Source organism: Thermobia domestica, chromosome 15 (genome assembly GCF_964235325.1).
Source record: "Thermobia domestica chromosome 15, izTheDome1.hap1.1, whole genome shotgun sequence".
NCBI lineage: Eukaryota > Metazoa > Arthropoda > Insecta > Zygentoma > Lepismatidae > Thermobia > Thermobia domestica.
In genome coordinates, this window is record NC_137468.1 from 80,147,449 (window position 1) to 80,163,097 (window position 15,649).

A 15,649-nucleotide genomic window follows, 5' to 3' on the forward strand; every position below is an offset into this window, starting at 1 on the left:
CATACTGAATTAACTAATAGTTTGCGTTTGGCTACACTATATGTAGTTCTCCAGATATAATACCTACAAGAAAATTTTTGATTGAGAACTGATAGTTTGAGTTTGGCTACACTGTATGTTGTTCTCTAGATATAAGGCCTACAAGAAATTTTTTATTGAAATATATTGAATCTTTTGATATAAAAATCAAAAAGTGAATACTTATTAAAGAAATGAAAAAAGATATATTTACGAAAAGGGATTATGGGCAAATTCCAAAGTATTATATATTCATATGCATTAATATACACAGACAAAGAGGGTTTGCCTTTAAAATAAATGACTAAATAAATAAAATAACAGAAAGTTAAATTTCTAAAAGAATAAATGTGTAGTTGGGCCGAGAATCGAAACCAGGTTTCCAGCTTATTGTGCTAGTATGTAACCTTGTTCTTTCCTAGATCAGCCACTTTTTGCTTTTGAGAAATATACTTCAACTTAGAGTTTTTGAATTAGTAGAATAAATGCCTCAACAATTTACACATTATACTTCATTGAGGCATTTATATATTATACCAGGAAATGGGTAAATACACAACACAAAAGAAACAACAGTATAAGAACTTTCATTAGGTACTTCATAAAATAGTGGAGGAAGGAAAAAGTAGAAAGGGATGAAAGCTTTCTCGCTTGTAAGAATAATCCTATCTTGAATTCAGATCGTATTTTGAAGTTAGTTGTTTATATTACTTCGGTGAATTCACAAAAAAGACAAAGAAAATCAATTCACAAATATAGTTTACATAGAGTTTTGTCCTTTCAACCCACTTGAAAATAGGAGTAAAATAATTTGAGTTAATAGTTTTTAAAAAATGAAAAAAACAAATTTTAAAAATTTCAAAATGTTCTTTCTCCAATTCATTTTATGTTAATTTGTTTCTTTGTATCATTACTCGGCCGTATATGCATATATTAGTTTGTTTTGTTTCTTTCTGTTATTACTCAGTTCTATATCCATATATTCATTTATTTTGTCTCTTTCTGTCATTACTCAGTTCTATGTCCATTCGTTCATTTGTTTTGTTTCTTCCTGTTATTGCTCAGTTTTATAACCAAATATTAATTTTTGTCTCTTAAGTATGGTAGTTAGCATACTTGTACGGTATACTGGAGAACCGTATCAATCTTTGTCCCAGTTTCATATTTTTACTATTTAATATTTAACATAATTTCATTAATAGTAATAATTAGATGATTGAGAGAATTGTTTGTTATTTATATTTCTCAAACTATCTATAGTGACAAGTTCTCGGAAATTCTCCGAAGTGTTCCACTTTGTATTCTTGTTCGTAGGAGAGCGTTTATATTAGAGTATAAAGCAAAGGTGGAGTACAGTTGCATGGATAAATTGTAAGAGATTTCAAGTAGCTATTTCAACAGATACAAAATAAGCAGAATTGATCTGCAGCAAACTTTATTGTAATTAATTAAACAGTGAATCTGAATGAAGAGTCAATGTTGCAATGCACAGAACCCTTTCTCCAAAATATCAAGAAATTTTTACATCAAAATATGCACTTTGTCGAAATTAAAAAAGCGTTTAAAATAAGCTTCGTAATTGAACATCACCATGCCAATTCATAATATTGTCAATAGCTTAAAATGTCCCTATAAGATAATAAAATTCACAATTGTCAAATTAGTTCACAAAGATCAGTGTTGTTCTTAAAGTAATCGTAGAAATATTGGTGGGATTACTGGCTACCAAATTCTCAACAGCTTCTCGAGAGCACACATGAAAGTGGACTATGAAAAACTGAATTATGAGTTTTCTTTACATCAGAAAGGGATTACCAACATACGAAAAGATAAATTAGCAGCAGAAGATAAGGCACCTCTATTTCGCCATCAAATGCAATGGCAAGAAAGAAAAAACACGTAACGTGCCTATATATGTGATTTATTTTTTACATGAAGAAGTTTAATGTGTGTAGTGTACATAAAATACAGAAATTATTCTAAAATAATACTACTACTCTGGCGTTAATAGAGATTTCCGTTAAAGACCAATGATGTTGTTTTTGGAATGCAATGACTTCTTTTAAAAGTGATAATAAAAGTACTTTTTAATTGGTGGAAAGTTTTAATTGGTATCATATACTTTAAATCATTCATAGTCATGTTATTTTTATTTATTTATATTTCTTAGCTTCTGTGATATGATGTATATAAAGTAAACATTAGAGATATATGAAAATTAATCACTCATACTACAGTGGAAGGGCTAATTGAAAATTTTAATTATTCACGTATTAATTTTGAGATAAGACTAGTAAATTAATAATTTCTATGTAATGTCAACAGAACATAGTATGTTATCTATTAAACAAGATATAATTTGTTTAAAGAAAAATGAAAATTGTAATTGAAGTATTACTACTGCCCAGAAATTAAAATCCTGCTTCTATAAATTTCGTGCTCGAAATAATACGAGTCAATGTCTTGATGTTTTCTTACGATAAAAATAGCCGAGGTCATTTTATTTATTTATTTATTTATTTATTTGTTAATAACACTCTAAATTCAACTTGGCAAGTCATTTTACCTTGGAAATAATGACTTTGGAGTAAAAAACTGTGCGATAAATTTTAAAATACGAGTACTAAGCAGAGAACACATTGTTATTTCACAAAATTACTTCCAAGATGCAAATATGAAATCAAGTGTACACAAATACAATATAATCTATGTAAATACGACAAATACAATATCGAATATGCTCAGACGAAAATAACAGGAGAGTGCACTACAAAAATATACTAACACATCAGGACCCTTAAATAACAAAATCACTATATCCAATACAAAACCTTTTACACAATTCAAGGACGCAAATGAAAAGTAAAACTACAATTTATTCTTTTTCCAACCTCAAAAAGGAAAAGAAAAAAATTCTAATACATATATATTTTAGACAAGTTTTAGGATAAAATTATAAAGAAGTTTAGCACATTACAATATTACAATTATACTAGAAAATAGCAACGTAGCCTTTCTTTGTAGAAAGTTAATTGTTTGCAAATGTAACTGATAAAATTTCGACGCGAGAGACTTGGGTTGGATTCGATTGGCGGTGGGAACTCATGTGGTTCGGATCCGTATTATATGTATCACATAACCTCGGAGATGAAAACGGAACACTAAACGAAAATAAAAATTGATTGAAAATATGTTTCTATAAGAATATTTTTGTACTTTATTTATTTACTTTTCGCCATAGAATTACTCAATCGCTTTTCCATATCAACCTGGGCTCGATAAAATTGGAACTTATTCTTCTACAGCACTTTCTGCTTATGGCTATATCGTTCATTTTGTCCAGAGTTAACTGGCCACAATATGATCTATTTCTCCGATGATTTTTTTGTATGACGTTTTCTTATTATTTTAGTCGAAGGATTTAGTGCCTCCAATATTGACCAGTCTTATTCGCTATATTATATTATTAATAATTGATGTAAAGTGCTGAAGATAATCCAAGTCATCAAATATATATTATTATGACCTAGCGTAGATTAAAAGACTGAACCTAATAGTCAGTGATAGATAGAAATGTTAACTGACAAAACATTCTGAGAAAGATCATTATCGAAGAGACCTATTGTGGGTACTTCTTTATATCATGACATTCTATAAATTAAATATGATTTTTTTTTTACACTAATCAATACCTGCAAAAATTACCAAATATTAGGAAGTAAATGTTGATCAAGTTTAAATTTTATCAGTGTATACAATAATGAAAAATTTGGGCCATAATAGGATGACCTATTAAAAATAAATTACGGGATATAATGATCCAAGTTAGTCAATAGTTTATGTTAGAATGCAACAAGTTTATAAATTGAGACTTCACGAGAAGTCGACGAAACGCAAGAATCTCTAGTTTGTAGATCATTGTAGTATTTAGTAGGAGATAAAATATCTTCAAGTTCTTTTTTCATTTTCCTTTATAGTAAATACTCAAGCTATAGCTTAAACATTATATAACAACATAATAAAGATATTTTTGCATGCAATTAATAAATCTAAACAAACACATACAATATCCATTACTAAAAATTTAATAATAAATGTTGAAATCCCTAAAAGAGGAGACTGTTTTCACTGTAAAACCATCCAATGTATATCGTTAAAAGATAAATATACAAGTAAATATTCGTCAATTTCTTACGTGTTCCACAATAGAAAATTACACTAATAAGTAGTCAAGATAGAATATTTCAGCCAAAATATAAAAAAGTTTGGAAGCAATAACACAAATATTTTGTGGACAATTCTTCCTTGTTTGTAAAAATGTTTTCACAGAATTATCAATTGGAGATTTGTATAATAAAATGTTGGTGTAAGTAGAGAGTATTTAAAACAAATATTTGTATTTAAAAGAAATTATTATTTTTTTCTAAAAAAAAAAAAAAAAAAAAAAGTTACGTTTTTCTTGTTCAAATGCCAATTTCAATCCAACTACCTGTATTAGATGCAAAATCTAAGAAATCGATGTTTTAGGAACTATGCTTTCTTATAGAAAAGAGACTTATAAAATACTAAAGCAATGTGTATAGTAAGTATTTGACCAACTAATTTTCAGACACCCTGTTTTAGGTAATTACAGTAACTATCAATAACGGAAATTTATTGCTAAACTGTTTGTAACTTTTCCTCCTTTTTTTTTCTATTGTTACCCTATGTTATATGCATCCTTATAACATGCTTCCTCAATTACGAGCTTTCTTGCAGAATTTCTTTTTTTCCTGATAAGTAGCTCAAAAAGTTTCAAAACATCACATTGTATTCTATTCTATATTATAATTACATTGGTACTTCTAAAAGCACAAAATAAGTAGTGATTTGAAATGTTGCACTTTTTCTCTAAGTAGTTGTCATTAATCCAAAAGAAAATTTTTATTTTGAAAACATGGAATGAATATATTAGAACAATACAACAGAAAATATCTATGCACATATGCTCTTTGTAGTTAGACAGACTAAAATACTCGTCGAATAGCAGTTTGCATGTTATTAGAAAATGTTCAATAAAAGTTTGTTTTTTTTTCATATATATAAAAAGAAAGAGAATCGTACCAAGAATTCGCTGCTGAATCGCTGCAAATGAAGGTGATTTGTAATTTGATTTTTCTTTTTTTTTCAGCTTCTTTATTTTAAAATATATTCTGATTATTTGTTGACCAAATTACTTTATTCTTGTAGAAGTATCATATGAATGACTTGAATTAGTTGTACTTAACATGTAATATGGTAGAAGCAATTACTTTTCAATATTGGATTTAAGGATCATTCTATTAAGAATACATTTATGTTCAGTATCTTAGAGTAAGTATGAAAGATGCCGGATATATTCCTGTGAATTGTATTTGTCTGTGTACTAGTTATAACAATGTACTTTTATTAGCAGCTAGAGCGACGGGTTTGTGTGCTAAGTCAGAGTGAGGGCAGCTTCCGTACGAGTGAATGTATAATTAATTCATCATAGTAGCATACGCGATCGGTTCTCCTCTTTTAGTTTCTTATCACCACCTATCACTTTCATGGCAGGGAGGTCTTTGATGCCGTAATATCTATCTATCTATCTATCTATCTATCTATCTATATATATATATATATATATATATATATATATATATATATACGAAGGCTGTCCAGAAAGTAACTAATGTTTTGAAATAAAGAATGAGCAAACCAAACTGTATTATATACATTTGAAATTCACACTCTTAAACTATTTTTGCATATAATCGTCATGCAAATTAAGGCACTTATCGTTCCGTGCCACAAGTTTTTCAATACATCGAGGTAGAAAGCTGCCGTCTGCGATTTCAACCATTGGCTTACACCGACATGCAGTTCGGCGTCAGTATCAAATCGTTATTTAGCGAGCTATGTCTTCATCGCTGGGAAGAGATGGTAGCCGCTCAGCACCAAATCCGGGCTGTATGGTGGGCGATCGAACACCTCCCATCCAAAACCATCCAAGAGCTCTTGTTTACGCTTGGCCATGTGCAGACGTGCCCCACTTTGACTTCACTCATTATTCCATGTTCGTACACCTCACACAGTTGTCGGTGGATTTGAATTGGCTTATGGTTTTCTGCCAACAAAAATCTAATCATAGAAGCGTTTCACAAGAGGTGGGATTTTTTATTGCAGCGCACATTGTAACACGTCACAGAAAGCACAGTAAGAGGCCACAGTTTTCTCGCTACCATAGTTGGATGCGTACTGAATGTGGCAACGTTCTAACACCAAGATGGCTACTCTAGCCCTGTCCACTGCCGCGTTAGGCCAAAACGTCTGGCACTTTCTGGACAGCCCTCTTGTAGAAATGGCGGGACCATAGATAATTGGAAAACTCTGAAGAAGGGTTTAGGACGAAATCACTCCCGAAGAAAAACTTGTTTGTCATTGTTCTTATTTGCTGTTATTGTAACGGCTGAAAGGACATGGTGGGGGAGGGTGGTTGTTTACAGTTTGCTTACAGCTCATTCATATCAAACATGGGTCTGGATCCTTTTGGAAATTTATTGGATCGAGCCCTATAAGAATGAGATGATTTCTTTTTCGAATTTCCATACAAATTTGTGGCTATGGAGTACACGCCACACTAAGTAGAGTCCCGAAGCGAAAGATCTACATTCCTTCTAAGGACGTGTAATTTCTTCCTAAATTCTTGAAATTAGTAACTGTTAGGTAAACATCATTTCACTCCATTATACACGGAAAGAAACCTGCTAGGGACCGCGGTGACTCAGTGGAGGAGCGTTTGCCTTTGGTGTTTGGGGTCCTTGGTTTTATCCCAACTCGCGTCAAGTGAGCTTCGTGGTGGACAAACACCATGTGAATTGGATTTTCTCGGGATTCTGCCGTTTCCTTCCACTTTCTTCATTCCACCATTTCTTTCATTTCTCATCATCACTATCTCCTTTAGCCTAGCCGGCATAGCAGTGGGGCGTAAAACTTACAGATTTCATTTCATTTTCAAGAATGCTGCTTTCCTCAAGGGTTCCACAGGTAGCATCCATTGAGAAATGTAAAGTCCATTCTACCATTATGAATGATTATCGTGTTTTTCACATGCGTTCTTTCTCAGTTCACTATAAGATTTCCAAGTGCATAATATCCATTGGAATAATTTTCAATCATCCAAATTTACTGAAAGTTGCAGTGTATAATCGAAGGACAGATAAATTATTTTTCTGTGTTCTGTCTAGATCCTCAGGTTATATGATTCACTTCTAGAAAAATAAATGGCATCAAATGAAATACCATATACGTAAATGATTATCTTATATACTATCACATTTCAATTTGAAATTCCCTTTTACACGTGTCTGAAACCTTAAATTGTTATCTTATTAGATAAGTTTTTTTTTCTTTCTTTATCTACGTAGATAGGAACTTTTTACTCAAACTAATGATAAATACATTTTTCAACATTAATTAAAGCATATTTGTTCCAAAATAAACATCGGACAGCTTAACAACAATATCTTTCGGGTCTTTAATGATTTTGAGCAACAAAGTAAAATATGTAGATAATGTTGCTACCACTCCCAAATTTACCGGTATTAGCCATAACTTCTAAGAATTTATATTTATCCAAACTGGATTCAAAACATTCTTCATGAACACAGTCAAAGTGGTTGTCAGCCTCCTAGGATGTCTCTACTTCCGTCTTATTGTGTGTTATAGAAGAAAAATCTCGTCCAGTTCTTTACCAGGAGGTAATGTGCCTAAGATCGATGACACATTCCCGCGCTGGATGGCGATGCTGATACGTTGGAAAAGGAATGCAGTAGCTCGGGGGTCACCAGTTTTGATTGCTATTCGATGACCAACTTCATTAATGAAATTAGATCCTTCGTGACCCCAAGACCCACTGGTTTCTATTGCTACTGTTACAAACCAATACTTGTCCAATAGGTTTGAGTATTTTAGTCTTTTGTCTGATTCTCTGTGAGCGGCGACGAGACCTGCCTGAATTGAAGAATGGGATAAGTTGGAAGGAGCAAACGTATCGGAACATGTGAAATCCCACACTAGTGCTTTTCCATTTTTCCACGGTACCAAGGTCATGCCATCAGGCCTTTTACCATCAGAGCGGCAACAACCATTTGGTTCTTTCATTAGATAAGTTGTAGTAAAACAACTTTATTTTATAATTATGATATATAACCTATTTAATTCACTCTTAAATCTTCCCCTCTCGAGCTTGAAAGTCCTGGAGAAAAACCCGATGTAGAACCTTTAACTTCTGAGACTTGCTGAAGTTATTGGTACAATTGACGTCATTTTGTAGTATTTTCCATATTATTTAGTGGTGAAGTCTACTATGAATCAGATCAAGAGGAGTACTCTACACACAGACCGGATATGACTTAGAATATTGTTTCCAGAGAAGTGTTGTTGATGATTACAAATGGACAAATACATATGATATAAACTGTACAGTTACACACTGTATTGTCAAGTTTGTAATTGGAGGAAACGAACGCTTAAATGCATTTTTTTTTTTACAAATGTGTAAGAAGAATATAGGAATATGAAGAAAAACTTGATTATTTCTTTACTGTACATATTGCAATCTGTTGTTGCAGTTTTTAATCCTCTTTATGAGATTTTTCTCACCAAAATCAAGACTTAAAACTCAATTTTATATAATAGATTACAATTCGTTTGAGTAGACTTTTTTTCTCACACATATGATTTCGCCTATCAACCCATTCAGAAACTGCTCATTTTCTACCGTCAATATTTTAATGTGATTCATAAAGCATACTGTTATTAACAGTGCACGCTTCAGAGACATCTCTTATTTCTTCATGCGGAATACGGGATGGAAATATTATGAACAAATTCTCTTCCTATAATAGATATATCGACTAGACTACACCATAACAATTACGAGTAAGTTCAGAGGAAGAACTAATACTCACAGCTGAATTTTGATAGAACAGATTAAACGCTAGTACCTTTTTTAAATAATATTTTATCATTTTATGAATGCAGTATATAATTAATGCCTACCTTGCCTAAAAACGTTAATATTTAAAGTTTATATATGTTATCAGCTACCATTTTCTTTCTAATAGGTAACTTAAGACATTATGGTTTTAAGAACAAATTGTAACGTCCTAAAGAACTTCTTGGTGATAAAAAATAAAAAGTTGTCTTAAATTTAATTTTTTTCTTAAGTTGCAGGCGTAACCCACATTTCCGAGAAGCAACTTCCTAGTGATAAGAGTGATGAAATTCATAAGGCTGGTTCATTATCAACTAACTTAGCAGTCCCCTCCAGTGCGTATGGTACTCCTTCTCCAGATATTACAGCGTACACTACCAGTAGTGGATCGCCCCGTCCTTCGGATTACCCTTCCATGACCACTGGTAGCACTGTTGTGTGTACAGCCGCTGTGACACCATATAGCACACCTGCAGTTTCTAGTCATCATCATCATCATCGACATGGAAGCATTTCAGGAACGGATGCACAAAATATTAATGCCAGAATAGACCAACTCACAAGGTGAGTGCTATTCTACCTTTTTTGTGGTATCCCGTTCGTATATTTGAAAGTGAAGCAATAATTCCTTTTATTTTACTATATTGTTTATTTTTCCTACGTCTTCCTTTACTATTAGTAGTATGTGCGTATGTAGCTGTTAGAAAAAGAAAAAACACAACAGATATTGCAACTGTTACAGATAACAGTATTTTACTACATATAGAATATGTAAATAAATAAATAACAATTTCTTCCATTAAAATAAAAACTAAAAAAATGTCAATTATTATTGGCAGATACTACAACTATTACAGATAACAGTATGTTGCTACATATGCAGTACGTAAATAAATAACAATTTCTTCCATTAAAATAAAAAAATGCTATTATTTTCGGTGGATACTATAACTATGATGGTTACAGATAACAGTATTTTGTTACATATACAGTACGTAAATAAATAAAAATTTCTGTCATCAAAATAAAAACTAAAAAAATGGCAATTATTTTCGGTAGATACTACAACTATTACACATAACAGTATTTTACTACATATACAGTACGTAGATAAATAACAATTTCTTCCGTCAAAATAAAAACTAAAAAAAATTGGCAATTATTTTCGGTGGATACTATAACTATGATGGTTACAGATAACAGTATTTTGCTACATATACACTACGTAAATAAATAACAATTTCTTACATGAAAATAAAAGCTAAAAAATGCCAATTATTTTCGGTAGATACTGCAACTATTACAGATAACAGTATTTTGCTACATGTACAGTACGTAAATTATAAACAATTTCTTCCATCAAAATAAAAAAAATTAAAAATGCCAATTATATAATGGCTACTAACCAAATACTTTCAAAATTTGCTTTCTTTTCATTTTGTCGGAAACTACACATGAGAATTTAATGTCAAGCATACTATTCTTTAAGCTTGATGTGATTTGTCGAGTGAAGGGGAATGTTCAGATCAGAAGAGAACCAAATTCAATTACCAAAGTTGTGAGAAAAAGAGACACAAAGTTAGTACGGTATGCTTAACACTTTACTTTCTGATCATTCCTAGTTAAAAAAAAAAAAAAAAAAGTTTCAAAACCTGCAGTGAAATATGTATATATTATTTCATACAACCAATACAGCCAACAGATAATACATACATGAGGTTAGTTTTCAACATAGTGTCCATATCAGTTGAGACACTTGTCGCATCCCGTAGGATGAGTTTGAAGATTCCTCCTGGTAAAAATCCTTCCCTTGCGTGTTCAGCCATGTTGTCACGAAGTGTTTCGCCTCCTCGTCTGAAGCAAAGCGACGACCTTCTGGGTGCTCCTTCAAGTGCGGGAAGATATAAAATCACTTAGAGCGAGTTCCGGGCTGTAGGGAGAGTGGTCGATGATGTCCGAGTGAAACTGCTTCAACAGCGTGGTGGTCTTCTGGGCTGTATGCGGGCGGGCGTTGTCGTGAAGGAAGATGACGCCCTCGGTGAGAAGTCCTGGCTGTAAATCTCTACCAGCTGGCGGAGAATTTCAGCCGCGGTTACATGTTTTGCCCACAGAAATCGAATAACTGAGAGGACTTCTTCGCGAGACCAGTTTCCCAAACGAGTCGCCATTTGTGTTTACCTACACTTAGCGCCATAGGTAACAGGTGGCTGAGACTCTGCACAGTTGTCAACTCCATGTAGTAAAATTACTGCACACTCCTTATTTCTCTATAACAGACGAAACTCCAGAAATATCGGCCTCGTAACCTTACTTTCTGATTCTCCCTCGTACATTATAAAATTTATTTGCAGTATCTGGACATGAATCATCTTCAGCTCTGAAAGGAGCTTTGGACACAAATCTTACAGATGAAATATGTTCAAATACAACTTGATACCCTTGTTCACTGAAAATGCCATATGTCTTATAGTTGGACAATATTTTAAGCAAGAGTCAGTTATGAAAGAATTAAAATGTAAGAGTTAATGGTTATTTTAGGTTACATCCCACATAGCACAAGTACGTCCACGGGATGTCCGAGACTGAGCCCGCAACGGACGACGGGACATCCCGGGATATCCGAATGTGCTCCCGGGACATCCACAGGATATCCGCGGGAGATCTAGATGTCCACTAATATCCCGGGATACGGGATATTCAACGGGACTACGAAGGGATGTCTATTTGTTTTCCCTCGGACCTCCTGTCCCATCTGGGACGTCCCGTGGACATCTTACATGGGAATCCCTCAGGACGTCCCATGCAGGACGTCCATGGGATGTCTTCTCATTGTCCCGATAATCCCGGGAACCGAATGGGATGATTGGGATCAAAATGAGACATTCCAGGGACGTAGTGTGCTATGTGGGATCGCATTAACCATACTATGTACTATCGTCGTGCTAGTATCGTAATGAAAAGCTTAGTGAAGGTATATTTCAACATCATTTCACCTCAATAACTGGCATGATTCTTATGCAACATCAATTTTTAGGTTTGGATATTAATTGCATTCCATTATTTTCTCGAAAACTACGTATAAGATTTCATTCTAACGAATATCGTTTCTTTCAGCTCAATAAGATCTATCAATTGATAAAAGTCTCATTTTTGAAATCCCCCCCACTTCCCTGTTGAACTCTAATGATATTGTTGAATTGTAATATGAATACCAGAGTTGCTTGAGTGTGCAGGTCAAAATATAATATAAAAATAGTCATGTAATTTAGCTCTCTCAAGGGCAAAATACTATAACAGTAAAGACCTGTTCCATGCGACGTGATCTTGCATAATGTTCTAAACAAATGCACTGAGTTTATTACTCAGTGCGATATAAAATAAGAATCAAAAAGTGAAATTAAAAGTATTTTTTAAAAAAAATATATCCACAATTTTTAAAATAATATGAAAAAATCATAAAATAGAAATTAGAAAGAGAAAGAATTTATGTAAAAATTGACAGAATATACTATGAATACATAGAATTGCCACAGAGAAAGAAAATGATTACTTATTTATTAGTGCTACTCTTGAGATATTGATTTTAGATTTAGAGAAATTGTTTATTAAACATATCAAATATTAAAAGTTACTTATTAATAGTTTCAGTACTTTTGTATATTAGATTTAGGATTTAGGATTTAGATTTCTGGGCTTTCAGCATCTAAGGCCATTTAGCCCGTCACGTTTGAAGGATGACGTCCCTCGGCTAGCACACTATCTGAGGAAACGGAAGGGAAAAAAGATTGGGGAAGGAAGGAAGCGGCCTGGGATCTATAAGTTAGGGACCACCCCGGCATTTGCCTGGTATGAATGAGGAAAACCTCATTCAAGGTGGCTGACCTGAAAAAGCGTTTTACACTTTTTTGACCGAGTGCCCCCACCGGGAATCGAACCCGGGACAGCTCGCACCGTTTTATATGTTAGAGTACCAACTAAATTACAGATACGAGGAAAAATCAAAAATTTCTATTGTTATAAGATGGAGTTTTGAGTACAACAAATCGATAAGTTCGATCTTATCATGAATTATACTGTGAATAAATTTGACCTACTGTAAATTTCTTCTTTCAACTAGGAAAATTAAATTGAGTTTCGAAAGGAAAGCATTATTGGTTAAGGTATTAAATTTAAATTTAAATCGAAGCCAAACCAAAAACGAAATTTGAATACCTTTAGTAGCTTGGGAGATGGAGATCAAATTCCTATTCCACATCAAATTAACATATTCCAACTGGTATCTAACCTAACCACTGTATAGACTTTTACAGATTAGAACATCTTCGAAACTCTTGAAACTCATTTAATAAGATGTAAATTCCTACCAAGATCTTTGGTAATTGAAAACATTTAAATTCTATGATCATTAATTTTATACTGATAGACTGATACATTGGTTCTCCTCAAATATAATACTGTTCTAATTTTATTCACATTTGGAGGTAATAAATTGTTTTCATGCCATTTAAAGATTGAGTTAATGTCTGTCTGTAATATTAAATAATACTGATAATTTTGAATACTACAAAAAATCTTAAGATCATCAACATGTAAAAGGAAATGACAATTCAAGAGTTACCGATATCATTCACATGCATAGTAAATAACAACAGACCTAAATTAGATCCTTGTGGAACACCAGATAGACTGATACTATGTAACAGAAGAAATATTATACATAGATGATTTACGACTCATATACCGAACCACAAATTTACGATGAAACAGATAAGAGGGAAACCAAAGTATTAGACTTAGAAAAATCAAAAAGACAAAACAACCACATAAGGTTGAAAGGCCGACTTACCGCTCTCAGTGTTACCAGCCCCACCACGTAGAGGAAAAGGCAGCCGCTCAGGTGTTGGAAATTTACCAGAAGAAGAAAAGAAAATCCTTGATGAAAAATGAGCAACCACGGGGCCAAAGGCCGAAAAGCAATAATAATAATAATAATAATAATAATAATAATAATAATAATAATAATAATAATAATAATAATAATAATAATAATAATAATAATAATAATAATAATAAAGAAATGAAATACTTTAACCTTTTATTGCACGAATTAATTTTGGTCGTGCTGAAATTATTTTTCTTCTTTCTTTTTTTATGCATTACGTAGATAAATAAATATAATATCCAATAATATGATTTTTTATGTTTTTACTTCTAAAAACATATGACAGAATTGTGTACAATACTAAAGGTTATACAAATTTATGATGCTGTGTCTATGGAGATATATCTATGGTTACAGAAAGTTATGATGAAACAACTACAGGTTAATAAAGAATTGTTATTCTGTCTTGTATTGTTAGCATAATACGTATATATCTTGTTAGTATAAAACGATTGATCGTACATGATGTTTAATGTTACTCTTTGACAGGCAACTACATACGCTCGAGCATCAAGTTGCTGGTGATATAAGGCTAATACTTTCTTTACTACAGCAACAGGCAACAAGCTCACAATCATCAGGTTCCTTAATTGACCCTGAAAGAAGAGAGGTAAGAGAAGTTAATTATTTTACTTGTGCTTATTACTAGGAAACTGATTTCATTTACTTCAAAGTTACTGAAAAATAACATGTTTAGTTATACTAAAATTCTATTAAATTGGCAAACGTTGTCGTGTACGCTTTCGTATTAGGAATTCTTATCTCACACTTTCCTATTTATTATGTGGTGATAACCGTCTGTACTATAAAGAATGTATTGTCCCGCTCAGTGTTTACAATCCTATAGAATATCCGTAATACTCAGATCTCAGAGAACGTTTAGGAGTAACTAATAGTCTTAAGTTTAGGACGATAGCACTATTTTTAGTGACCGTATTTTGGTTTTTGTTCGTGAGTTTGAAATAGTTAACATTCTCTGAATTTTTTTTAACCTTCAACTATCTTAGAATAATTACTATTGACGTACACTTTTAGTCTAAGGTTTTCTAATAACTTCTTCCGGATTTTCCAGTTAGTCCAGGAACTTTGAGTACTTGTTTGCTATAGCAGAAGTCTAACGGGAAACAGGGGCACGCAAAAGAGAACTATATGGTATAAACAGTAGTCTCTAACGTACATTCATTTGCTAAGAGTCAGTTTGGTAATGAACAGAACTACTTCAGTTTCTAATAATTCTTCGGGTATGGTTAAAAGTCTGATTCTTTTCTTAGTATTTTTCTTGTACCTTTATAATTCTCATGAGCTCTCTTGTGGCTATGTGGGTAGCATACACGTCTTTGGCGTAGAAGACCGGGTTCGATTTCCGGTGGAAACCCACGTGGGTCGGTTCCCACATTAAGCTGTAGATCCACGTCTCGTATAGCCTTGGTGCTCAAATGGACGCTAAATTCTAATCCGATAATCTATATTACTCATAGAGGGGAAAAATGGCTTTTCAAAATGGAATATAACAATGTGTTATTACTTTATCTTTTAGCGCTCAGCGTCTGACTTTGCTGCAAGACATCCACGACTAACCAGAGAAACTCATGTCCATACGGGACCTGGTGTTCTTCAAGGAAGTCCAACATATCCCCCAGCAAGTGGTGCTAAAAGGCATTCGTTAAGGTAAAATTATGCAAACTAAATTA

At 32.9% G+C, this 15,649-nt stretch overlaps 1 protein-coding gene across 9 annotated transcripts in view; it reads left to right on the forward strand.

Moving 5' to 3' along the window:
* The window catches only part of LOC145671106 (voltage-gated inwardly rectifying potassium channel KCNH6-like), a 754,568-nt gene that overhangs the window by 710,776 nt on the left and 28,143 nt on the right, over window positions 1–15,649 (forward strand). For all 9 annotated transcript variants that reach the window (XM_081739884.1, XM_081739879.1, XM_081739878.1 and 6 more), the window contains 3 exons: window positions 9,250–9,580; window positions 14,448–14,568; window positions 15,496–15,626. In XM_081739884.1, coding sequence (XP_081596010.1) covers window positions 9,250–9,580; window positions 14,448–14,568; window positions 15,496–15,626 — 583 coding nt within the window. The remainder of the gene's footprint in view (window positions 1–9,249; window positions 9,581–14,447; window positions 14,569–15,495; window positions 15,627–15,649) is intronic.